Here is a 27,061-nt window from a genome sequence, read left to right on the forward strand (position 1 = left end):
GATGGACCAGGAAGCCTAAAGAGGATAAAGCATTTCAAAACATCACTTTGGATCCACTGAAGAGAGTTTGCAGAGAGAGACACACACTGTGTAGACATGTGACATCAGTACCCTGAGTGGCAGCTATTTACAGTGTTATGTTTCCTGATAAAGACTGAGATTGCTAGTAGAGCGAAGACCCTATAGGGAAAGCTGTGGGCCTAGCCCTGAAGAAATATTGTATTATGTGCATGTGTTTAGCACTAAAGACAGTGGGCCTGATTCAGAGCCGGACGTTCTGACAGAGCGCTCACTCTGAATCAGGGCCGTTTTTGTTTTTTTTTTCTTGTGCGGCCTCCTGGCCGCTCGCATAGCTGTGGGTGACCACCCACAGCTATTGCGAGCGGCCAGGTGATGGTCGCGATGGTCTCGACCATCGGGGCTTGCGACGAGACCCTTGCGGTAGGGTCTCGTTCCCGTAAGCCCCAGTGAGCTTCTGGCTCTTAATAGAGCCGGAAGCTCACCACTGACATCACTTGTGATGTCAGTGGGGCCGCTCCCAAACGGCAGGCGTTCCGTTGGGAACGCCTCCGTTTGGCCAGCCACCCCCCCTGCCTGCCTCCAAAACGGAGCAAGCTGTCGATCAACATCGACAGCCCCTTTTTGGTGCAAGACCCGGACGCTAGCCGGGTCTCGTGCATGCGCACGTCGGAGCCGGCACCAGCATGTGCAAGCGCAGTGGCGAAACATCGACCCGCTCGCGAGCGTGTCTGAATCAGGCCCAGAGTCATTACCTAAGTAGAAAGGTGTGATTTCATCACCAATCAGTTTGTGGAACTACAAGTCCAAGTTTTGTTGGAAGTGACAAGAAGGAGGAACTTTGATAAAGTTATTTGTTCATGTGTTTGACATTCAAGTGGAAATCCTTAAGGTACAGCTTTCTCCAAGTATACAGCATGCAGAAGATAATGAGCTCCAACTCATCAGTGCACTATAGATAGTGGGGTCTAATGAGGAAACGGTATGTCCGGCGGTTGGAATCCCGGCACCAGCAGGCCGGCAGCAGTGGAAATCCCAATCGTCTAACTAACCTAATTCCCTCCCCTAAACCTCCCTTTGGAGTGCCTAACCCTAATCCCCCCTCTAAGTGCTAAAACCAAACCCCCCCTTCCCCGCTGCCTACACCTAAGTCCCCCCCGGGGGTGCCTAACCCTAACCCTCCCTCCCCCTAGCCTAACCCTAACCTCCTGGGGGGGTGCCTAAACTTAAGTCCCCCCCGGGAGCCCTAAACCTAACCCTCCCCCCCCCCACCCCGTGGCTGTCCGCGCCAAGCATCACTTCGATCGGGATGCCGGGCGCCGGTAAAATTACAGGCGTCTAGATTTAGACATTCTGTCATTTAACCCTCGCCGGAATAAAGCAGTCGGGAAGCCGGCTGTCGGGATTAGGTCCGCCGGCTTCCCGACTGCATACCGTCTAATGCTGAGTGTGGTATGTGTGATGTTCCTGTGTTATGCCGCTTTTGATGTAGTTATTACCCAGTCAGTGATTGCATAGACCTGTGTATTATTTGTACTTGGAAGGAAGGTTTTATAACCGAAAGACAGAAAAGACAATGTGTTATGTTTGTTTTTGATTAACGCTGTATATGCCCTTTAGATGTTTGGATACACAACTGACTGTACAATTTATCTTTATATGCCTATTTTGTATATGGTTATATTTGTTTGTCTTACCAAATATTTTTCATATAAAACCACAAAAAGCAATAGCAACACCAAACCCATTAATAAATGTGCCAGGGTGGCTTTTGCAACATATCTGTGTGATACATTACTGTGGTGTTGGTGGTCTAAGTACATGTTGGGCAGGGTGTTCCCCGAGTCTCCCCCTGGTGTTCCTGACCCTGAACACTCCCCAGAAGAGCACTTTCTATGAAGATTCGGGTGGAAGCACTGAAATTAAGAGAACCGCATGGTGTGAAGCATTGCAAAGAGAGTGGCCCTCATTCAGAGGCGGTCGCAAGAAGCGAGCGCTCACTCTGAATGAGGGCGGGCGCTTGACTTTTCAAGTGCGGCCTCCTGGTCGCTAGCTAAGCAGTGAGTTACCACCCACAGCTTTAGCGACCGACCAGGTTGATGGTCGCGATGGTCAAGACCATCGCGACCATTGGGGCTTGCGACGAGACCCTAAGGTTGGGTGTCGGCAACCGCAATCCCCAGGGAGCTTCCTGCTCTGATCAAGCAGGAAGCTCCCCACTGACATCACCGCTGATGTCAGTGCGGCCGCCCACAAAACGGCAGGCGTTCCTTAAGGAACGCCTCCGTTTGTGAAACCACCCCCCCACAGCCACGCCTACAAAATGGGTCGAGCTGTCGATCAACATCGACAGCCGCCCCTTTTGTAGTGAGGTCCGGAGCGAGAGAATTTCTCTCTCGCTCCGGGACTTACGCACGCGCAGTGCGGCCACTGCGCATGTGCAGGGCCTAAACATCGACCCGGTTGCGAGCGCTCAACGCTTGCGACCGGGTCTGAAAGAGGTCCAGCATCTTTAAATACAGCCCATTACCTAGGATACCCAAGTAAAGGGGTGTTACATACATATTAGTAGTGTGATGGGGACACTGGTAAAGTGGTCAGTGGTAGATACATTTGTCCTAGGTTTTTGACCTATGTGTTCTAAAAACCCCCAGGAGAAAGACTGCAGTGAAGCAGATTTGAGTGTCGGTTTTTTGAAAAGCCGGTTTGGGACCTGGGGGTGTGGATGTGAGGAGAGGGACTCTCCAGGTTTTGGCCTTTTGGCCTGTTAGCAGATTCATTAGGGTCTGCACCTGGAACTGGCTGATATAGGCTGTGTGTGATTTTAAGCTAGTGTCTCATACCTGGGAGAGAAAGCAGACTGGCTGGCTCAGATACTTGGTGAAACTACCTATAAGTCTTGTGCATACGCTTGTGTTAATGGTGGAGGCAGTAGGCCCCACTATTTCTTTAGAGAGGGAACCTCTTGTCTAGTTAGCGCCCAGACAGGCTAGCGTTTATTTCTATGTTTTGTTTTCCTTTTGTGTTGCACAATAAAGACTGGTACTGACCAGCTAGTACGAGACCCCAGACTGGTGTACTATTTTTCCGGCTGCTGTGTGTGTGAAGAGGGAGTCCATCTATCCCAGGAGAGGGACCCCTAATCCGGTCGTGTTACAGTAGTAAATGTACTAAAGTATGTGTACAAAAATGTATATTATTATTGAGTCATAACAACCTTTTAAACTTTCTCTTGAAATACTGCTATTCACGCGCATTTGTTTCCAACAGTAGCTAACTTCAGTATTAGCATTTGCAGAAATACTAGTGTTGCCACATATCTCTTCACCAGTATAGGAAACACTTTCATTTTCTATGGACTGGCCCATGTACATCAAATAGCGTTTGGCGCTGCAGTCCCTAAGAATTTAGGTTTTGTGCCCTCTTTTAACCTCAGGCCCCCTGTAATAGTGCCCCCAGTAGTAAGCCCCTTGTAAAAGTGCCCCCAGTAGTAAGCCCCTTGTAAAAGTGCCCCCAGTAGTAAGCCCCTTGAAATAGTGCCCCCAGTAGTAAGCCCTCTGTAATAGTGCCCTCAGTAGTAAGCCCCTTGAAATAGCGCCCCCAGTAGTAAGCCCTCTGTAATAGTGCCCCCAGTAGTAAGCCCCTTGAAATAGTGCCCCCAGTAGTAAGCCCTCTGTAATAGTGCCCCTAGTAGTAAGCCCTCTGTAATAGTTCCTCCTGTAGTAAGCCCCTTGATATAGTGCCCCCAGTAGTAAGCCCCTTGATATAGTGCCCCCAGTAGTAAGCCCCTTCAAATAGTGCCCCCAGTAGTAAGCCCCCTGAAATAGTGCCCCCTGTACTAAGCCCCTGTATTAGTGCCCCCTGTACTAAGCCCCTGTATTAGTGCCCCCTGTAGTAAGCCCCTGTATTAGTGCCCCCTGTACTAAGCCCCTGTATTAGTGCCCCCTGTAGTAAGCCCCCTCTAAGTGTGCCCCGCACACACACACAAAAAAACAAACAGAATACTTACCTTAGGCCAGGATCCTGCGTCCGCTGCCATCTGCCGCTCTTCGGAACTATGGGAGAGACGTCATGGAGGTCTCTCCCATAATGCCCGTGGGGGGAGCCGTACGTCGGAGCTCAGGAGTGAGCTCCGGCTGCCGTTGCGGGGAGTCGGGCGTCTGCCGGTAACATTTCAGCGCGCGCCCAGCAGGAGCTTCCCGGCGGCGGCGGGGGGGTGGGGCTTGGAAATCCCGGTCGCCAGGACTAAAATCTTAGTCGCCTTGGCGACCTGGCGCCCGAGATTTGTCGAGCCCTGGGGTAGGCACCACCAGGGGGGAGGATAGGGTTAGGCACCCCCTCGGGAAGGTTATGCTTAGGGTGCAGAGAGGGGGAGGGGGGGGGTTAGGTTTAGGCACACCTGAGGGGAGGTTAGGGTCAGGCACTATGACGGGAGGTTAGGGTTAGGCGCCCCTGAGGGAGGGTTATGGTTAGGGGGGGGAAAGGGAGGGTTAGGTTACTTACATGCCGCTGTCAGGATTTTCTCCCTTCGGCCAGCCACTGTCGGGATTTGAACCGGCAAAGCCGCCAGCATTTCAATCCCATTCCCTTGCCAAGTATATAACAGCTACATAATGGAGTAAGGTGCAGTCAGAGAGATTGCTAGACTCTTCAGGGAGTCTGGGAGATTGCTACTATTTTAGGGAGTCGCCCTTTCAAGGAGTGTAGATAAATATGATGTGAACGCTAAACACAAATGCCTAATGTGCCACACACTGCAGGCACACTATGAATAAAATTATACAATGTACTAAAGGGTATGGTGACACGATAAACACGTGTGTGCAGTACGTTTAGTGTGCGCAGTATCTGTCTACAACAGAATTTAGTATAATCCACTATCATGGCCTAGCAGAAATCCAGTGTATTGTTAGGAACTAAAAGACAGGTCTTAATAAATATTTCCCAAATCTCCTCTACTACCTTAGCTGTGCATGGCTTCATTCATAATGGTTGCTTAAGTACCAGTTCCTCCAATAAGAGCCAGCCTCATCTTCAGTTTATCAGACGTGTAATTTCGCTTTCGCACTGCAAACAGTCATATGTGCTTGTGCCTATAGCAAGCTATAGCCCATAGTGGAGGGCATCAGTGTTGCATGACTCTTTTCCTGTTCAGGTATAGCTACTAACTACTAAAGCCCAATGGCCGGTAATAGCTTCTGACAGATAACTATGGCTTCCATGCCATTGCACATGCATGAACATGTAGAGTCAGGTCACACATGCACAAAAGCTTCCAGGACTGGCTGGCAAAGCAGTAACTGTATGCTTACCACTGCCAGCCTGAAGCCCTAGCGAGCTGATCTGGTGATAGTTTAAAGGTAAATAGTGGTGATAGGAGGTTTCTTATTGCTGCGATAAAATTACAGTAATATCTCAACTCATAAGTAAATAGGCACAATTGTTAATGGCTTACTGGATACTGTACTTCAACTAAAAAACTAATTTTACCCGATATTCAGTTAAGGAGAATTTGAACATTCCTTTCTGCTTGGTGCAAGCAGCCAGAGCCGTAACTACATTTTTTTGTGCCCTGTGCCAGAAAGAGCATTGGCGTCCCCCCATTTTTCAAATAGGGAAATAACGCATCCAAAAAAGGGGAATGGCTTCATGGGGAAGGGCCAGGGAAGAGATAGGGGAGGCCAGGAGATCCTGGGGATGAAATAAGAGGAAGCTACAAGTGAGAATGATAATAAATAGAAAAATGACAGGCCCAAACAGCGCCCCCTGCCCTGCAGTGCCCTGTGCCATGGCACAGGCTGCACGGCACTACCCTAGTTACGGTCCTGCAAGCAGCCTTGTGGCTCTGGAGATGAGTACTGCAGAACTAAAGGGGTCCTTGAGATGAGATGTACAATGTGCAGTTCTAGAATAGTAGTTTGTCAGCAGTTGGACTGTTTAAGATTTGACATTAGTAATATATGGAGAGCACAGTTTTGGGGTCATTCATTGGGCATTGACGGGCCAAAACTCTATACAACAGGAGCCATTGTCAGATAATAAATATAAATGCTCTTGGAGAGTAGGCTCATTTGGGCAGAGGCACTTGTGTCTTATTTTTGAAGACATTGCTTGCAACTTGTTTGTATGTAGAATTGATAGTTTGGAGGGTAAATACATAGACCAGGAGTTACCAACCTCAGGCACACGTTTAAGCAGCACAGCATTTGGCTGGCAGTGTTATATCATTGTTCCGGTGGCAGGGAGAGGACCTGTGTGCGCCACACGTGACCTCATCCTTGCAGAATGTGCGTGGTGAGAGTCAGGGTTAAGATTGGGGTCTAGTCTCAAAGGTAAATGAAGGAGAATTCTGATGGACATATATAATTTAACAAGAAAACAGAAAAAAGGTCTGCACAGACCCTTATGTATAAATTATCCTTCCCCAATATTCAATTCATAAAGAAATACATAATAATAATAAGAGGAGGTGCACCCAGGAATAAAAATAGGCACAGTTCACAAAAGAAAACCAAGTATTCCTGCAATGGGGCACTCACGGATTAATAGTGATTAAAGATATATCATAAGTGACCCATAATCATTGTTAAAACATAACTTTTAATAAGTCCTTAAAATAAGGTCAGCGAAATATTTAAACTCATCAATTAAACCATTGAGTATTTTTTTTTATTGTATTGTAAAATTGTATGTTTATTTTGGTTACTATAATAAAATTGTGTGTTCGTGAATTTAATTTTAAGGACTTTGAACTGGACATATATAATTTATGAGAGTCGTGTTCAAATATCTAATGACATTTAATGGGAATCTGGAGGGGTCTGATGGCAAATAATTCGTTTTTTTTTTTTTTTTTGCTTAATTAAATAAAACAAATCAACCGCTTACAAGTGATTTTTTTTTCTTTAAATCATCAGTTAAGTGGTTAAAGCTGATAATTTTTGCAAAAGTGAAAATGATAACTTTTCTCATCCAAGTCACTAACAGCAACTATGCCCAGCAATGTATAAATCCTTCCCCAGGTCTGAAGCGGAGAAATATGAAGCTATTACAGTCAGGATGACGGATCATGTACTGTACAATCATGTGGCAGTGCCCTGGTACCTTTACAGATCTGGTGCCACAGGCTCCTGGGCATCGTATTCGTAGTATCCTTACTGCACCCCGCTGCAGCCATTGCCGGAGTGGTTGTCATAGTAACGCGTATACAGAGAGACGTAACCCAAAATGCCGTGCGAGTGCGACTTCCGGGTACTACAGGATTAGCAGGAACACGTGGTGGGGACACTTTGCCAGGCCAGGCGCTACAGGTATCGCTATATACTCAGTAATACATTGTAACCCTAGTAGCACGATGGGTGATCCTGTGTGGTATATCCAGTAATGCTGCCAAGTGTCACATACAGACGTACAACGTGTCTTTCCAGATGTTGTGGAAGTATATGTCCCATAATGCCCTGGCTGGTAGGAAATGGTTAGGGCTCCGTTTAATAATGATACATAACCCGTTTAGCACTCGCTAAATGGGTTATGCCCTTTATTCAGTTGTTAACAAACAGCAGTAATCTTATTTACCGCTGTACTGTACCACTTAGGCATCTATAATATTGATGTTAGCGCTTTGATTATTTCCCACCAGGAGACAGTGCAATGTGCAGATAGCCATAACAGATGTACATTATACAGCAGCCAGCCACTGGCAGTGGTAGACTGCCAGGAACAGAGAGGAAGATGCTGCTGAGGTGGGGTACGTGGATGGACTTCACTGGAGGAATCCTGACTCCAGTCAGAATGCTGGCAGCAGCATCCCGACAGGAAGTATTGGGGGTAAGGTTAGGTTTAGGCTGTGGAGTCAGGGGTGGGGTTAGGTTTAGGCTGCGTGGGAGGGGGTGGTTAGGTTTAGGCTGCGGAGACGAGGGTGGGGTTAGGTTGGGTTAGGCTGCGTGGGAGGGGGTGGTTAGGTTTAGGCTGCGGAGTCGGAGGTGGGGTTAGGTTTAGGCTGCGGGGGAGGTGGGGTGTAGGCTGCGGAGTCGGGATGGGGTTAGGTTTAGGCTGCGGGGGAGAGGGGGTGGAGTTAGGTTTAGGCTGCGGGGAGGGAAGGTTAGGTTTAGGCTGCGGAGTCGGGGGTTGGGTTAGGTTTAGGCTGTGGTGTCGGGGGTTGGGTTAGGTTTAGTCTACGGGGGAGGGGGGAAGGTTAGGTTTAGGCTGCGGGGAGGGAAGGTTAGGTTAGGTTTAGGGGTAGAGTTAAGATACTTACCGGTAGGTATGCTAAACCTGTTGGGATTCTGACTGCCAGGATCCTGAGTGCTGGCATCCTGTACCCAACCCAGGCAAATTTTCAGAGCTATCTATAATGGTGTACATAAAGAGCAACTGTGGCTATGGTTGTGCTCTTTTATCACAGGGAGACCTTAAATAGGGCGCTTAAAGAGGTGACATTTTGGACGGGCTGGCAGAAGAGGACAATAGGTGGCAGGAACACACAGATGGTTTATTATAGAGTACCTGACAGAAGTCTCTGCATTTTCCTGTTTTGTAGTTACATAAAGACAGATCTACATTAGCACAATTTCTTGCTATTTGTAAAATTATTGGAAATCTATTTATAGCACATATCTCCAATGCCTTTACCTACCAAGACCTTAAATTTAAATATCATATATGAATATATTCGATTATATTTCCTATGCTCTTATATATGATAGATTATTGTGGAACTAAACTTGAAAACAAATGTTGTGATATATGTAGTAAAACACTTGGCACTTTACGGACTCATTGCAGAGAGAACCCAAGTGTCCTACACTCATTATTATTATCAATCATGGTAATGTCTAAATCCCCTTCACGGAGAGGACCCTGACGTCAGCAACCAGTGTCCAGCATTATTCCTTACTATCCAAGTGGGCATAAAGGAGGAATATAACCTTGTGGCGAGAGTAGCGAGCCACCGAAGCGTGACGAGCGCACAACTTTCTTCTTTAGGTGGAGACAACCCGCGAGGGGACAACTTTCTTCTTTAGGTGGGGACAATTTTTCCTCTTTAGGTGGGGGCAACCCGTGAGGGGACAACTTTCTTCTTTAGGTGGGGACAACTTTTGGTACTTGTGTACGTAAAGTACACAAGTACCATTTTAAAACGTTCATTGGTTTCTCTCTGCAATGAGTCCATAAAGTACACAAGTACCGAACACTTTCTTACCTTTGTTCATGAATGTCAGAAGAACTGTCCTGGCAGATAAGCAATCAGGATCACTACATGTTAACATATTGAATTATTGGGAAGATTTATCAAGACTTCTAAAGAAGATGAGTGAGAGGTATTACCCATTGCAGATTCTAGATATAATACATCTTGTACATTCTAAACAAGTATAACTAGAATCTTCCTGGTTGCTATGGGCAACACCTCAACTTGTTGTCTTTAGGAGGTCTGATAAATCTCCACTTATGAGGAAAAAAGTAAGGAGTAGGTTTCAGCCAGGAGTGACATGGGGCTAAAGCTGGCTACTCACTGGAGCGATATTAGGCCGATTTGCTGTTTTGTAACGACAAATTGCAGTGTAATGCAGTGTACGTGCGATTGCACGCTCCCGCGGTTGCTTGTGATGGTCACTAGGTTTGATGGGCTGCTCATCAAACTTGGAGATATCGCTACCTGTAGTAAGTTAATGAAGGACGGAACAGTGATCCTTCTGTCGTTCATCAGCTCGTTCCATTGTGTACGGGTACTCCCCGTTAAAGGGCATTCGTTCCGATGTCGGAACAAACCGTCGCTCAAGTTTGTACCTAGCCTTAGATACAATGAGGGAAAGAGAAGCTGGGAAATTGTAATTGCTGTACTCACTTCAGTGGCTCATATTGGGGCTGTATTTAATAAGAAGGATTTAATAATAAGGTGTAACTAGCAATTGTTTGCTGCAACCGATAGCAACTAGCTATCAGCTTTTAGCAGTGTATTGTGAAACTGCATCTCTGGTTGCAATGAGTTACTGCACACATATGTTGATCATACTTTTTATTTGTTCCATCATCAATAATAAAACATTTTTTCAATAATGCACTCTAACTAATATCTTGTAGAGTAATGACCAGCGATGATGAGGAAAACTACACCATCCACTGAATCAACAGGCAAGAGAAAGACAAAGATTGGCAAAAGAACATTTGCGGAACCACAGTGTAATAATGAAGATGTAACACAAAATAAATCTAAAAAGAAAGCTTTAGCACAAGAGGATGCCTTTTCTTCACATGAGCCTGAAACAATTGAGAAGATACCCAAGAGGGAAAAAAAGAAAAAGGTCTTAAATGAAGATACTGTGTCATGTGACTACAAAAATAACAGTGTGTCCAAAAAGAAAAAGTTAACAAATGAAGATATTACATCATGTGAGGCCAAAACTAATTATCATGCCCCCAAAAACAAAAAAAAGAAAACTATCGTAGATGAAGATATTGCATCACGTGACTGCAAAAGTAATGATGTTCCCAAACAGAGAAAAAAGAAAAATGTATCAGAAGAAGATAATATATCATGTGACGATAATATATCATGTGATCCCAAAACTAATTATGATGTCCCAAAAATTAAGAAAAAGAAAAATGTCTTGGATAACGATATTGTCTCTAAAACTAATAATGATGTTCCCAAAAAGAAGAAAAAGAATGACCTACATGAAGATATTGCATCACGTGACTGCAAAAGTAATGATGTTCCCAAACAGAGAAAAAAGAAAAATGTATCAGAAGAAGATGATATATCATGTGATCCCAAAACTAATAATAATGTTCCCATAAAAAAGATAAAGAAAAATGTCTTGGATAACGATATTGTACCATGTGACCCTAAAACTAATAATGATGTTCCCAAAAAGAAAAAAAAGAAAAAGGTAATCAATGAAGAGGAAGAGATTGAGTCATGTGACCACAAAACAAATGATGACATACCCAGAAAGAAAAAGGTCTTAGGTGAAGTTATTGCATCACCTGACCCGAAAGCTAGTGTTAATCTCCCTAAAAAGAAGATTGTCTCAGAGGAAGATAATGCTGTATGTTTACCAAAATGTAAAAGTAAAACTGTAAGCAAGAATAGCAAAACTACTTGTGTTCTGAAGTCCAAGATTGTCAACAAAAAGAAGAAAAGGGGCACCGAGAACTCTCTCTCTTCTTCAGACAAGAACAAAATCATCCCCAAACATAAGAACATTGCTGACACCTTGCCTTTGGTTGAGAAGAATAAAAGGGAGATAAAACAGCCTCACTCATCCCCTGATAATAAAATTCAATCAAAACTAAAGAAAAAAAAGAAAATGAATTCTCACCCTGCCGAAGGAGATGCTGGTGATGAAGCCACAGAGAATGGAAATGCCGTCACTGATGTCTCGAAAGTCCAAAAGAAAAAGAAAGGTAGATATGATACTGTACTAATAAAAGGCGCTCGAGCTTCTGCCAAAAAGTCTTCTACTGAGGTGTCAGAAGTTGTAGAATTAAAAAAGAAAGGGAGGGCTTCTTCCTTGAACATGGAAGATGCAGTCATTGATGAACATAGCGTCCAACCTTCTGAGTTGTCGAAATGTCCTGGCAAAGATGTCTCTTGCCCTAGAAAAACAGATGGTGGCGACACTAAGCAGAAGACTAAAAGGAAAGCTGCATCTCTCGATGAGAGTCTAGTATCCAGCAATGTCCTACAAACAGTCCGTAAGACGAGAGATGGAGAATGCGATGAGGATCTTAATGGAAACTGCGGCAGGGAGGATACGGACATTGTTTTGAAAAAGAAAACCAAGAAAGGAAAAGAAATGACTACGTTACTGTCTACTACGGACAAGTCTCTAAATGTTGCTTCTCACAAAGGGGAAGATAAAGAAATTGCAAGGAAGAAGAGGAAAAGGGTGGAAAATGTAGAGATTGCAGATGAAGAGCATGGTACAAGTGAGGACACAACTGATGTTCCTGAGAAGAAGAAAATAAAGAAAGAGAAGACTGAACAAAGAAACCTTTCAATAGAAAAAGATAGGATGAAGCATGTATGTGTAACAATTTCCTCATTAGGACCAGTTATTATAGTTTAGGGCGTCAGAAAATTTCTGCAGCGCCATACATAAAAATAGCAGTAAAATACAGTGTACATTGACATAGCCAGAAGCGACAAACAGCAATAACATGACAGAGTAGGTAGGACGAGGATACAGGGCGAGAGTTGGGCATCTCACTATCTTGTAGGGCAAGCAGTGGTAGTATTGTTAATTGATTCCACATATTTGAATTAATGTCAGGTCAAAGTTATTTTGTCTTTTCACTTGAACTTTGAACAGTCAGCAACACTCAATAACTGTAAGTACAGACTAGGTGCTATTATACAACTGTATAAAGGGAACTAACAGCACACTTTTTTATGCCATAGGAGAACCCTGATGTCCACTTGGTGTCGGTAAAGGCAGGGAGTGCAGATGAATTACACATCGATACGGTAAATACATAATTAAAACATAAGCTACTGACTAAGCTGCAAAAAAATATAAAGTTGAGTTGTCCCCTATACATAGTGGAGGCAGCCATCTTGTGGGTGCGACCAATAGTCGGAACTAGTGACCTCACTGATGGCATCTCTTTGTTCCACTGGGAATTAATAGGCTGCATACGCATGAATATTGGTTCCGCCTGCAAAATTACTGACTCCACTTCGTGTAAGCTAAAGGATATGTTTCAAACCGAAGCCAAGGGAATACAAATAATATTGCTAAGTTGTAGTAGAATGAACTGTCTTAGCTTTATTGTAAAGGCTAAACCGCACTGATTTATCACTGGCATCTGCCATATTATGAAATAGTGGGTCTGATTCATCGTTGTGCTCAAACCCGATGGTTTACATACAACTCCAGGGATTTGGCGATCTGTGCTGCACATGTGCAGTTCTGCATCTGCAATACGGTCGCACTGCCCCCATGATTGACATGCTGTGGCTGTTTGGAGGCGGGGAAGGGGCGGTGACACAGCTTCCTGGAAAACGGGGGCTTGTCTGCTCAGTTTTCTGGGCGCGCAGAAGCCAGTGGTTTTGCTGGCACCGGCAGCATGAGTTACCTGGACATCCTAAATAACATGAGGTTTACTCAAATGTCCAATGGTCATGCAGTTGATCTGATGGCTGCTTCTCCAGACGCAGCATCAGATCGGAGAACCCAGAAGTGGGTGTCTTATTACTTCAGATGCCTCCTGTGGTTTTTGCATATTGTAGCACAGCCTCTGCGTACAGACGCAGTAATATATGTACCTGCTATACAACAACAGTAGCAAACGCCTTACAGAGCTTCATGACAGCTGTAATCAGCCGATGCTGAAATCGCAGAAGTGATGTATGTCTGACTTCTCAATGTCAAAACGAATGAGGGATCCGACCTCACAGTAATAAGGTAAAGTAGTGTAGTTTATTCATTGCAAACAGCATGTGCAGTGTCTGTATACCCTACAGTCATTTCAACCGCACACTTGTGGTTTTCCTCTAGGGCCTGAATAAACTACACTACTTTTACTTGTTACCATGAGTGCCGATCACTCTTTCCTTTTGACTTTATTAGATGTGAGTGTAGACTGTTACTTTGTATGGATCAAGCACCACGAATATCACAAGAGTATTGCTTGCCTACACCTGAATGGCTATATACAGTACATCCGGAAAGTATTCACAACGCTTCACTTTTTCCACATTTTGTTATGTTACAGCCTTATTCCAAAATGGAATAAATTCATTTTAGTCCTCAAAATTCTACACACAATACCCCATAATGACAACGTGTAAAAAGTTTTTTTTTTAGATTTTTGCAAATTTAATAAAAAAACAACAACTAAGAAATCACATGTACATAAGTATTCACAACCTTTGCTCAATACTTTGTTGATGCACCTTTGGCAGCAATTACAGCCTCAAGTCTTTTTGAATGATGCCACAAGCTTGGCACACCTATCTTTGGGCAGTTTCGCCCATTCCTCTTTGCAGCACCTCTCAAGTTCCATCAGGTTGGATGGGAAGCGTCGGTGCACAGGCATTTTCAGATCTCTCCAAAGATGTTCCATTGGATTCAAGTCTGGGCTCTGGCTGGGCCACTCAAGGACATTCACAGAGTTGTCCTTAAGCCACTCCTTTGATATCTTGGATGTGCTTAGGGTCGTTGTTCTGCTGAAAGATGAACCGACGCCCCAGTCTGAGGTCAAGAGCGCTCTGGAGCAGGTTTTCATCCAGGACGTCTCTGTACATTGCTGCATTCATCTTTCCCTCTATATTGACTAGTCTCCCAGTTCCTGCCGCTGAAAAACATGCCCACAGCATGATGCTGCCACCACCATGCTTCACTGTAGGGATGGTATTGGCCTGGTGATGATCGGTGCCTGGTTTGCTCCAAACATAACGCCTGGCATTCACGCCAAAGAGTTCAATCTTTGTCTCATCAGACCAGAGAGTCCTTCAGGTGAATTTTGGCAAACTCCAGGCGGACTGCCATGTGCTTTTTACTAAGGAGTGGCTACCGTCTGGCCACTCTAATATACAGGCCTGATTGGTGGATTGCTGCAGAGATGGTTTTCCTTCTGAAAGGTTCTCCTCTCTCCACAGAGGAATGCTGTAGCTCTGACAGAGGGACCATCAGGTTCTTGGTCACCTCCCTGACTAGGGCCCTTCTCTCCCCGATTGCTGAGTTTAGAAGGCCGGCTAATTCTAGGAAGAGTCCTGGTGGTTCCGAACGTCTTCCATTTATGGATGATGGAGGCTACTGTGCTCATTGGGACCTTCAAAGTAGCAGATATTTTTCTGTACCCTTCCCCAGCTTTGTGCCTCAAGACAATCTTGTCTCAGAGGTCTGCAGATAATTCCTTGGACTTCATGCTTGGTTTGTGCTCTGACATGCACTGTCAAGTGTGGGACCTTATATAGACAGGTGTATGCCTCGAAATCATGTCTAAACAACTGAATTTACCACAGGTAGACTCCAATTAATCTGTAGGAACATCTAAAGGATGATCAGTGGAAACGTGAAGCACCTGAGATCAAATTTGAGCTTCATGGCAAAGGCTGTGAATACTTAAGTACATGTGATTTCTTAGTGTTTTTTGCAAATTTTAATAAAAAAAAAAAAACTCAAAAAAACTTTTTACATGTTGTCATTATAGGGTATTGTGTGTAGAATTTTGAGGACAAAAATGAATTTATTCCATTTTGGAATAAGGCTGTAACGTAACAAATTGTGGAAAACGTGAAGCGTTGTGAATAGTTTCCAGATGCACTGTATATAGATGCCTAGTATTGTGTAGGATTCCCTCTAGCCAGGTGGAGTGCAGGAATTCAATGTGTCATCGATTCCACAAGTGGACAGAAGACCCATCACGATCATTAAGCACCCATTGTCGGCCACTGCACTGTGCATGCCAGCTGTTGAAATCCCGAGACTAAATATAGACGTCAAAATCCTGACACCAGTTTAGATATCTACGCCAGTAATCCCGGCACCCGCCATCCTGATCGTAAGTATAGCGGGGCTGTTAGCCGCCAGGGGGGTTAGGGTTAGGCACCACTGGGGGAGAAGGGAGGAGTTAGGGTTAGGTACTAAGGAGGGATGGTTAGGTTTAGGCACCAAGGGGGGAGGGTTAGGGTTAGGCACTAACAGGGAGGGTTAGGGTGTGGGGTGGGGAGAGTTAGGGTGCAAGAAGGAAGGGTTAGAGGCAAAAGGGGGGAGGGTTAGGATACTTGCGTACCCCCTGTCGGGATACTGAGCATCGGGATGCCGCTGGCGGCATTTTGACAACTGGCAACCCGACTGCCAGTATTTCACACCCAACCTCTGGTACACACGTGACATGATAGAGGAATGTTAAATGTCCACACAACTTTGGAAATGGACTGACCCACCCGTCGTGCACCTACTATCATGCCCTGTTTGAACTCCAATAATTCACGTTGTCTTGCCATGAGTAGCGTAGTCGGTGTTCAAACTGACTCACGAGATGTCAGATTACAACTCATGTAGGTCTGGGCATTACCAAGATGTCACAGTACGGTGAGGCCACCTACCATTATTTTTAAATACTGCTATCCCATTACTTTTGGCACAGTGTATGTATGTATGTATGTATGTATGTATGTACAGTCAGGTGCATAGATATTGGGACATTGACAGAATTTTCATATTTTGGCCTCTATTCACCACCACAATGGCTTTGAAATGAAACAAACAAGATGTGCTTTAACTGCAGACTTTCAGATTTAATTTGAGGGTAATTACATCCAAATCAGGTGAACGGTATAGGAATTACAACGGTTTCTATATGTGCCTCCCACTTTTTAAGGGGCCAAAAGTAATGGGACTATCAACTTAAAAGCTATTTCATGGACAGGTGTGGGCTATTCCCTCGTTATTTCATTATCAATTAAGCAGGTAAAAGGTCTCGAGTTGATTCTAGGTGTGACATTTGCATTTGGAATCAGATGCTGTCGACTCTCAATATGAGATCCAAAGAGCTGTCACTATCAGTGAAGCAAGCCATCATTAGGCTGAAAAATCAAAACAAACCCATCAGAGAGATAGCAAAAACATTAGATGTGGCCAAATCAACTGTTCGGAACATTCTTAAAAAGAAAGAACGCACTGGAGAGCTCAGAAACATCAAAAGACCTGGAAGACCACGGAAAACAACTGTGGTGGATGACAGAAGAATTATTTCCTTGGTGAAGAAAAACCCCTCCACGACAGTTGGCCAAATCAAGAACACTCTCCAGGAGGTAGGTGTATATGTGTCAAAGTCAACAATCAAGAGAAGACTTCACAAGAGTGAATATAGAGGGTTCACCACAAGATGTAAGCCATTGGTGAGCCTCAAAAACAGGAAGACCAGATTAGAGTTTGCCAAACAACATCTAAAAAGCCATTACAGTTCTAGAACAACATCCTATGGACAGATGAGACAAAGATCAACTTGTACCAGAGTGTTGGGAACAGAAGAGTATGGAGAAGGAAAGGAACTGCTCATGATCCAAAAGATACCACCTCATCAGTGAAGCATGGTGGTGGTAGTGTCATGGCATGGGCATGTATCGTGGGCATGTATGGCTGCCAATGGAACTGATTCCCTTGTATTTATTGATGATGTGACTGAAGACAAAAGCAGCAGAATGAATTCTGAAGTGTTTCGGGCAATATTATATGCTCATATTCAGTCAAATGCTTCAGAACTCATTGGACGGCGCTTCACAGTGCAGATGGACAATGACCCGAAGCATACTGCAAAAGCAACCAAAGAGTTTTTTAAGGCTAAAAAGTGGAATGTTATGCAATGGCCAAGTCAATCCCCTGACCTGAATCCGATTGAGCATGCATTTCACTTGATGAAGACAAAACTGAAGGGAAAATGCCCCAAGAACAAGCAGGAACTGAAGACATTTGCAGTAGAGGCCTGGCAGAGCATCACCAGGGATGAAACCCAGCGTCTGGTGATTTCTATGCGTTCCAGACTTCAGGCTGTATTTGCCTGAAAAGGATTTGCAACAAAGTATTAAAAAGTGAAAGTTAGATTTAGGATTGTTTAGTTTGTCCCATTACTTTTGGCCCATTAAAAAGTGGGAGGCACATATAGAAACCGTTGTAATTCCTACACCATTCACCTGATTTGGATGTAATTACCCTCTAATTAAATCTGAAAGTCTGCAGTTAAAGCACATCTTGTTTGTTTTATTTCAAAGCCATTGTGGTGGTGAATAGAGGCCAAAATATGAAAATTCTGTCAATGTCCCAATATTTATGCACCTGACTGTATGTGTATATATATATATATATATACGCGCGATACCAGTATGTCAAAAACAATACAAATCCACAGCAGATGCGGCACTCACCGCAATAAATCTTCAATGCATCTAGAACATAGCGTTTCAGTGCATATTTATTCACTCTGTCATCAGAATAACATCTACAAAGACACTTACCACTTATATGAACATCACCCAAAGTGAGGATAACGTCTGCAACTGCGGGACTGCAACCCCGCCCAGCTGCGCAGATCTCTGACGTCAACAAAGCAGGACATGACTGCCACGTCATATAGCTTTCTCTCATGACCCCACACCTAGTCGTCAGGGACCTGGCTGGCTTTAAAAAAAGCTTAAACACCCACATTATAAAAAAAGCAGAGACCCAATTGATCATTTAACCCCTGGGGATAGATGGTATCTAACCTCACTATCCGTCTAGATTCACATTGCAGCTGGACCTTCGATCTATCGCCTATTCTTAGAGGAGGAATATGACCAGTCATCCTGTATTTCAGAGAAGCCAGGCTGTGCGAAACTTCGCTGACATGCCTGGCTACTGGTTGTTCACTGGTCCCACACTTCAATGCATTGCGAATGGCTGATCGATGTACTCTTTAAATATGCGTTCCGTTTTCCCAATATAACTGAGCCCACACGGGCAAACTATTTGTTGCACAACATATTTACTGTTACATGTCAAATGATGACGTATAGAAAACTGTCTGATCTGGTGACACATTTTCCCATCCCAGATCATGCAGACAGTTTTCTATACATCAGCATTTGACATGTATGTACAGTCCTGATGAAAAGACCTTAGGGTCTTGAAACGTCGACTACATCTGTACTGATGTTTACGCTTATTTAAACACTTTCTTTCTTTACCAACTGGGAGTGCCGCCTCTCCCTTGCTGTTGTGGTGTTGCTATGCACTACTAAGAGGAGGATCCTGATCTATTTGTTTATAGGACGGCACCCCTTAGCTATTGATTCATCCAGAGTGCCGAACGTTTTGGATTATATATATATATATATATATATATATATATACACCAAAAAGGGGGGCCCCGCACTCGCATATATAAATAGTAACTGGTCGGGGTGCTTCCAAGGACACAGAGTCCCTATATAGTCCAGAAAATATCCAATAAGGAAGGATGCACTCTCCTATTAAAAGTATAGAAACAATTTAATCTTATTATGAAACAGCATAATAGTCGCAGAGAATTTGCAATGTAATTAATCAGTCGCCGTTTCGGTTCGCAAGTGAACCTCTCTCAAGACTTTTTCAAATAGTAGACATCTTAGACATCTTTTCACATAGTGGTCATCAGATATGCAATAACAAATTTCTGTACAAATGACAAAAAACACAAAAACTTGTCTAGCAGGCTCCAAAAATACTAAGAATCACATATACACCGTGTGGAAAGCAAGACACCTTTTCTTTCACCAGAAATATTTCAACAATGAAAGGTGCACATAGTGGCCAAACCTTTGTATGCAAGGTAGTAGATAAATACCTCATATAATTAGTACATATTCCCCCAATAAAGTAGGGCTCCAAATATGTGTATACCCCTGTAGATGGACAGTGGGTAAAAATGAGAAAATATAGTTGCACAACTGGCACAATATAATATGGAATGAATAGGTGATAGCAAGGTAAGCCTATTTATATCGGCAGCATTGCCACTGCATGCTTACTAGAAGGCATGTGTTATATATATATTTTTTATGCTATTTTTCAGACTACGCTGACCAGACACTAAGCACCTAAGTTGTGCTTTAGATGCTGATTTGATGGGCGTTTAGGTAGATACTATCACCTATTCATTCCATATTATATTGTGCCAGTTGTGCAACTATATTTTCTCATTTTTAATAGGAGAGAGCATCCTTCCTTATTGGATATTTTCTGGAATATATATATATGTATATATATATATATATATATATATATATATATAAAATATATTTTTCTGGTTGTGTGTGGTAGCACACTCTGAATGGTGATTGTAGTATTTCATGTTGCTTCATGAATATTTTTATTTTAAAGGTACGGCGGAAGGCCCTACAGGAGGATATTGACAGAGAGTCTGGGAACACCAAGGTTGTATAGTAAAAGTTGTGTGTGTGTGTTTTTTTTTTTTTTTTTTTTTTTTATTGCATACCTATTTTATCAGTAGGTTGCTTGACTGGAAACAACATATGATCTGAAGGCCCAGATAGCTTGTGAAAGAATGAGTGGGATGAAAACCAATGAATCCTTGCTAGAGGCAGCAATCAAAGCCACTTGGCCACCACATGTGTGCACAAACCACACTGCAGACACACCTCAGGAGTATGTCTGTGCTTCAGGAAGGATGGCCTTTTATAGCCTTCAGTGTGGTGATCTCATGTTCATGTAGAGCAGAGTTTCCTAAATTAGGTCCTGATGAAACCCTAACAGTACATGTTTTCAAGGTATCCTTAGGAATAATTAGTACCACTATAGTTCTGTTGTGAATTGATAGTCAATTAACACACCTGTGCTCCAGCTAGATGATTTGGAAACATGCAGTGTTAGGGTTGCACAAGCACTGAGTTTGAGAAACAGTGACGGTAGAGCATAGGTTCTCAAACTCGGTCCTCAGGACCCCACGCAGTGCATGTTTTCCAGGTCACTTCACAGAATCAAAAGTTAAATAATTATAACCACCTGTGGATCTTTTAAAATGTATCAGTGTGTAATGAATACACCTGTGCACCTGTTGGGTGACCTGGAAAACGTGACCTGTGCGGGGTCCTGAGGACCGAGTATGAGAACCACTGCGGTAGAGGAAGGTGATGTGGAAGGGACATTGAACCTTGATCTCTGGGCTGGTACAGATGATGGGTTGTAATTAAAACCGCCTGATGGGCCAAAGATTGCAAATTGTGGCGACAGGGTAGGAAGAAACTCCTTTTACAGAGCCAGCCAGCCATTCAACGAGCCAGTTTAATAACCCAGCATCTCCATCATCCTATTGCAGCCTATACAAAACTAAAATGCTATTTAATTGCACATTTGCTAAATCTGCAAGATCTGATAAGGGGTTGCTATTCTCCTATGCAGCAAGTCAGCACTTAGACAATTTGTGTCCAAGTCAAGGGAGAAAAAGAAAGCAATTGTGATGTAAATGAAGAACTGAATTGATCTTTTTCTCATCTTATGTTATCATTGAAAATGTAAATTTCAGTTTAGTTTCAAGAGCATTAAAATGTGACAAGTTGCTGAAGAATTGTAGCAATTTGAACCTGATTGGAAGCTGATTATAGCCGTCCGCAGACTGAAGTTAGGCAGGATAATTATTTGGGATTTGGGAAGAGCAGGGTAGAAGTGCTGTGTTTGCTGGAAGAGTAATTGCCTGTAGTTATCTTGCAAAAGCAGACGGTGAAATGTGGTAATTATGTGCTCAGGACAACAATGAGTTAATGGCACCTCTGGAAACTATGAAAAGTTTCAGGCTGAAACAGCTTTTGTTATAAACAGCCGGTGTCTCTCAGAGATGGCGAGAAATGCTACAGCACTGAGAGATATACACAATTCCTTATCTATTCTTTATTTACTGCCAATATTGTTTGCAGCATTCATGTAAATGTACTATAAAAAATATAAGTACAGTAACATAAGGACACAGAAGGTGAGAGGACACTCCTGCAAGACCATGGGCATCTAGTACACAGGCTGGTAATGAAACCAAAGCCCTTGCTTCAGTACAAATAGACGAGCCACATATACACACACACCAAGGGGCCGATTCACAGCTGTGTGCAAGTCTGCCGTAATTACTCACATTGCGTGCATGGACGCTAGCATGGACATGGCCTGTATGCCTAGTTGTACACATCTATGCGACCACACTACCCATATGCTTGGTTAATTAGCCGTCATTATCAGCGTGTACATGTACTAACTCTGTCCCTGGCGCAAGAGATGAGTTTCAGATGGATGTGTGGATACACACTGTACATTTCCTGCTGTTGCATCTACTCATCCTCACTACACTCACTCAGTGTAAATGCCACGTTGTCACCCAGTTATAGCTATACAGCCGCAAGCAGAGATTCGACTGAATTGCACAGGGTTAAACGGGATTGTGTGCAATGCTGAATGAGCCCCAGAGTGTACCTTTTATTAGGTACACCTATCTGTCACTTGTACCCACTGGAATCAGAATGATTTACCGCCGGACTCTCCGGCGGTTCAAATCCCGACGCTGGAATACCGTAAGTGAAGATCCCGACGGGGTAAGTAAATATATAACTAACCCTCTTCCCCCCCAATCCTCTTCTACGTGTGCCTAACCCAAACCTCCCCCCTAGTGCCTAAACCTAACCCCCCCCCTCCTCGCAGCCTAAACCTAACTCTCCCGGGGGGGTGCCTAACCCCCCCTTTCCCAAGCCTAACCCTCCCCGTGGAGTGCCTAACCCGAAGTTTCCCCCCAGGAGCCCCTAACCCTCCCCCCACGGCTGTCTGTGCCCGCCGCCCAGCTTACCTTCGTTCGTTATGCTGGACTCCCGGCGTAGGGATAATGATAGGCGTCGGGATTTCGACGCCTATTATTAGACCCCTGCTGGGATTTGACAGTCGGGAAGCCGGCGGTCGGCATTTCGACCGTCTGCTTCCTGACCACATACCCGTACCCACTACTTACTTGGTAACTGCATCAAATATGTAGACAATGTTATTCATGGAGCCAGACATGTACTAATTACGTGGGTCTGTATGTATAATTGAAAATAGAGAGTGGAAGCAGGGGCAAAGCTATGGGAGACAATGAAGGCGCCTGCCGCCAGCACTGAAGGGGCACCTCCTCCATTGCACACAATATATTCGTCCCACTTAGGGCTGTAACTATGTACCCGGAGTGTACCGCTATGACCGCCCAATACATGGCACCTCTTCCCAGAAAACCTCAGGAGCACTCCCTGTCAGAGCAACAGTTACAGCAGGGGATGGCAGCCTGTGGCCATCCAGCTGCCATGGAACTACACCTTCCATCATGCCCTGACCTTGTTTTGCTGTTAGAACATGCTTAAACTGTGGCATGGCATGCTGGGAGTTGTAGTTCCACTGCAGCTGGAGTACCACAGGTTGCCTACCCCTGAGTAATACCGTTACTATGGAATACACACACTGGAGACCTGAAAAAAAACATTACCTGCCCTGATGAAATTTGATTTTGTATGTATAAAACTGATGGGATGGCCAAAACTGCAGGCCCATGGCTCCAACCTACTGGATTGGGGATAGTAGCATTTGCAGTCTATGGGCCTTATTTAGTAGCGTGCACTGCTGAACGCAGATTCCTGATGGTCGAGAATCGGCGCAGGCGCCGGACCTGTACTGCTCATATGCAGTACACACCCTGCGTGTTTGCACGCAGTCTAGCAGCAGACTGTCAGTGATTGACAGTCTGCTGCCATTTGCGGGCAGTAGGGGGCGGCTGCGGCTGCCTTCATATCCCAGAACGGAGGCGTGTTGCCCCCTTTGGGGAGGAGGGAAGAGGCCAGGATCTCTGTAGGCTGACAGAGTTCCTGGTCTCTTTATTGTATCTGAGGCGGCCGGCTTGCGTGACCCCATGGGTTAGTCTGCTGGCCGATGTTCTCGCAGATTATCCAAAGCTAAGTAATGCATGCAGGAGGCACGACGCCTCCTTCTGCATTAACATAATTGCAAAGCTGCCTGCGTGACAGGTCGGTTAGGCCTGCTCCTTACATCAATTAGACGGGTATATGCTGGTATTTTTTTGTATTTGTGTAAGCAAGGTATAATAATAAGGTATATATTCACTGACCAAACAAATCCAGTTGCTGAACAGAAACATTTTGTTTTCTCGACAGGGTACTGCATTTGGACAATGGTCCACGGCCTCATTTCAAAGTTCTGACCAGCAAACAAAGTTCTTTAGACTTTTGGGAGGATTCAAGAAGGAGAACCAAATGGCACCACCATCCACTTCAAGCCAAGAGAAAGCCAATATGGCTTTGGGAAAGGAAGGGGCGCAGACTCTCGAAAGGAACCTGCTAGCAGAGTTTGACAAAGCGCTCGCCTGGAAACAGAACAGAGGAATTGGCTTAGGCTGCCAGCCTGCCCAGAAAAAGACCTTTTATATTGACAAAACAAGGTCTAAATCTGTGAAATTCGAGGACTAGATTGACTGACTTATGTGGCCATACATCTAGGGCCCGAGTCCGTTCTGCCAACGCTGATTGGCGTACATCTATGATTGATGATCCATCGGGGAAATTCAACGTGTTAAAAATCCTGAGTCAGATTACTTTCAGGTTGAAATTAGAGAAATGAGATTGTCCAACGTGTTGAGTTCTCAGATACTTCGGCGTCAGCAAAACAGGGAATTGCCCGGTTACAGGCTAGATGTATGGGCCCCATAAGGCTATTCCAAGCTACAACTATGAATAAAGATTGTTGTTATATCTAAATGCCCTTGTACAGCAGAGATAGACAAGACCTCAATATACACTCAGGATAATTTAAGAAGGAAACTGTGCCAGGTTGTTTGTGAGATAACACAGTGTAGGAGAAGCAGACTGCACTCTCTAGGTGTGGAAATAACTTGATTTCTAAATGATCATGACCGTAAAGTCTAGAATTCTGAAAGTTAAGCCAAGGGCTTCTCTGGAACCTCGAAGACTCATATTACACACGGTTAGTAGTTTAGAGGAGGGTCTTAGATAATGTATAGTGGAATTATATGTCAGGTTAATACAGTCTGGCAAATTTACACTATATATATATTTTTTTATACATGTACGTTTACAAGTTTAAGCCTTATAGATTTGTGCGGCAGAAATAAAGAAAAATGACTGAATTGCGTCCATTACATTTAAAGAGGCTATACTGCAAGGTAGCATCTATTATTTTTTTTTTTGGAATGTCACTCGTATGCTTACTGTGTATACCTTGTCTGAGAAAGATGTGTATTTGGAATGGTCAGCTTGTCATAAGCATGTGCAGGATCAGCTCTACCATGACGTCATGAGTCCATTGTGTTTCACACTACTCTGTTCACATGACATGTGTCAACACAAAACAACCGGCCATTGCGACCATATTCCTGAAGAGGACAATAACTGTAGGAGAGGTAAGTGATATAATGGGTTGGGTATTATATATTGAGTCATTATGTTGATATGGTTACAAGGTCATAATGGCGACGTTCATCATGTATGTGAATGATGAAATGTGGACATATTGTCCCTGGTGGCCCAGCGGTGACTTACCTGCTGCCGACGGCTGCAGTCATGTGACTGACTTCCAAGTCAGACCTCCGATGTTCGGGTGAGTATTTCTCCGCGAATCCTTAATCCCAACCCTTCCTCTTGGCTGCAGCCTAACCTTAATGTCACCATTCTGGAGATTTTGACTACATCCTAATATAATAGTCACTGGAAATAATTCAGGATTGCCGATTCACAATGGCAGTGCTGGCAGCTAGGGTAGGAGAGAGTCGGCACTGAAAAGATTAAAGGAAATTCAGACTCCTCCTCGGTATGACTACACATTTCTGTCCAAGTGCTGACATCTCGTGTCACTCCCTGACCTCTCTTCTCTTTACAGTACAACTCTATCTACACACATCAATCCATCATAGTGTCCCACAGGATAACTTCAAGTATTAGAAACTATAGCTGTCATTGCAACATAACTGAATGCAAAATAATGTTCCATTACAAGCCAGTCTGCTCGGAAATCCTAGCCGTAAAACAGGAAGGGATAATACACACCTATTACTCATCATGCATGAAAACTATTTACACATAATCGTTCCAATAATAATTCCATTTACTGTATGGAAATGCATTTCCAAAGGTATCAAGTCCTAGATGTGTTTGTAGACCTGGCCTCTCGAGTAGAGTACATTATAATATCTCTTACAGCAAGGCTGGGGAACACCGGACCATGGGATTGTAGGTTGGGGCTGAAGCTGTAAATTCTAAGCTCCTCCCCCCTGCAATCCCACAATTCCAGTGTTCTTTTAACCGTACACACTAGATGATTTTTTTTTTTGTACGATTTGGCCGATTTCGAGGCATCGGAACGACAACTCGTGCAGTGTGTACGAACTATGCGGTGCGCATTCCTGCTGGTCCTTGGTCGCATTCTCAGATCTTCCCTGCATGCAGGAAGATCTGGCAATCTCATTAACGATTTGGCACAGATTGTTTACGCACTACCGATCAGTAGTACAGATATATCATTCCGACCCGGGCGATGCAGCGTCACTTGACAGGCATTTCCCTGGACATTCCCCTCCTCCATTTTGTGCAGCATTGTGACACTGATCTGTGGCACCAGTAGAGCTTGGCCCGCATGATCAGCATTCAGGCCCGATGCCTGTGGATTGTTTTGGTATGTGTACACACTACTGCTGACACCCTGCTGGCCACCAATGTGTATATTCCACTAATCACCCATGTTACATTACAATAACCTATTCTGGGTCCTATTTTAAGAACAATAAAATACGTTTTCTCAGGGTCCATTAGGGGTCCACAGTGAGACAATGGGTGTAGGTGGTGGATAGGAGGACTGGACACCAACAGTTAAAGCTTTTGCTATCGCAGGATGCTCCGGTCTTTCCCCCCTATACCCCGCCCACAGCTTGAGGCAATCAGTTTGTCTTGGTGTCCGGCAGGAGCTGGACCACCGTTAGAACAGTGGGGCTGCTTTAAGCAGCCCAAGTTTTATTTTATGTTTTATTTCAAGACAGAGTAGGCAGCACTAGACTGTCCTCTGGACATCTGCTGCTCCATCACTCCTCCGCGGCACCGAAACTCCAGCCATAGGCTTGGTACTTACTGCGGGGCACTGTTAGGGGCCTTTCTATTGGGTTCACAGGAGGACCCCAGACTGCAGCTGGGACTTCAGGGGACAGGTAAGGCGGGTTCCCATTCAATGGAATCCACATCATTGTGCAGTCTTACCTCCTTTCTCTGGAGACCGGAGATGTGGACAACGGTCCGTCCGGGACTCCACTAGACCACCCGAACTAACGTTACTGGAGCGAGAGGCCAGGGAAACGGTGGTTAATATCAGTTTAGGGGAGGTCAGCTCTCTCCCTGCCCTGCGGCCCATCCCCCAGCTCAGAGCGCCATTCCAATGCGGTCTTGTAGCCCTGAGGTGCTCCTTCACCCCCCGCCCCCTCAGAGACCTGCGGTGGCCATTTTATTCAATAGCCATGGGTCTCCAGGAACGCTGGA

The 27,061-nt window shown here is 44.4% G+C and overlaps 2 protein-coding genes across 3 annotated transcripts in view; one reads left to right on the forward strand and one right to left on the reverse strand.

Moving 5' to 3' along the window:
• Window positions 1–7,197, reverse strand: part of IQCK (IQ motif containing K) — a 163,837-nt gene extending 156,640 nt beyond the window's left edge. For both annotated transcript variants that reach the window (XM_088451934.1, XM_088451935.1), the window contains exon 1: window positions 7,123–7,197. In XM_088451934.1, coding sequence (XP_088308060.1) covers window positions 7,123–7,195 — 73 coding nt within the window. In that variant the 5' untranslated portion in view covers window positions 7,196–7,197. The remainder of the gene's footprint in view (window positions 1–7,122) is intronic.
• A 2,908-nt stretch (window positions 7,198–10,105) lies between these two features.
• Window positions 10,106–24,669, forward strand: KNOP1 (lysine rich nucleolar protein 1). The gene is given in 5 exon segments (XM_088451931.1): window positions 10,106–10,126; window positions 10,128–12,047; window positions 12,425–12,490; window positions 19,872–19,925; window positions 23,681–24,669. Coding segments are annotated over 5 exon segments (2,373 nt in total). The 3' UTR covers window positions 23,993–24,669.
• Window positions 24,670–27,061: the final 2,392 nt, after the last annotated feature.

Source organism: Taudactylus pleione, unplaced genomic scaffold (genome assembly GCF_031769625.1).
Source record: "Taudactylus pleione unplaced genomic scaffold, aTauple2 ptg000032l, whole genome shotgun sequence".
NCBI classification, from domain to species: Eukaryota; Metazoa; Chordata; class Amphibia; order Anura; family Myobatrachidae; genus Taudactylus; species Taudactylus pleione.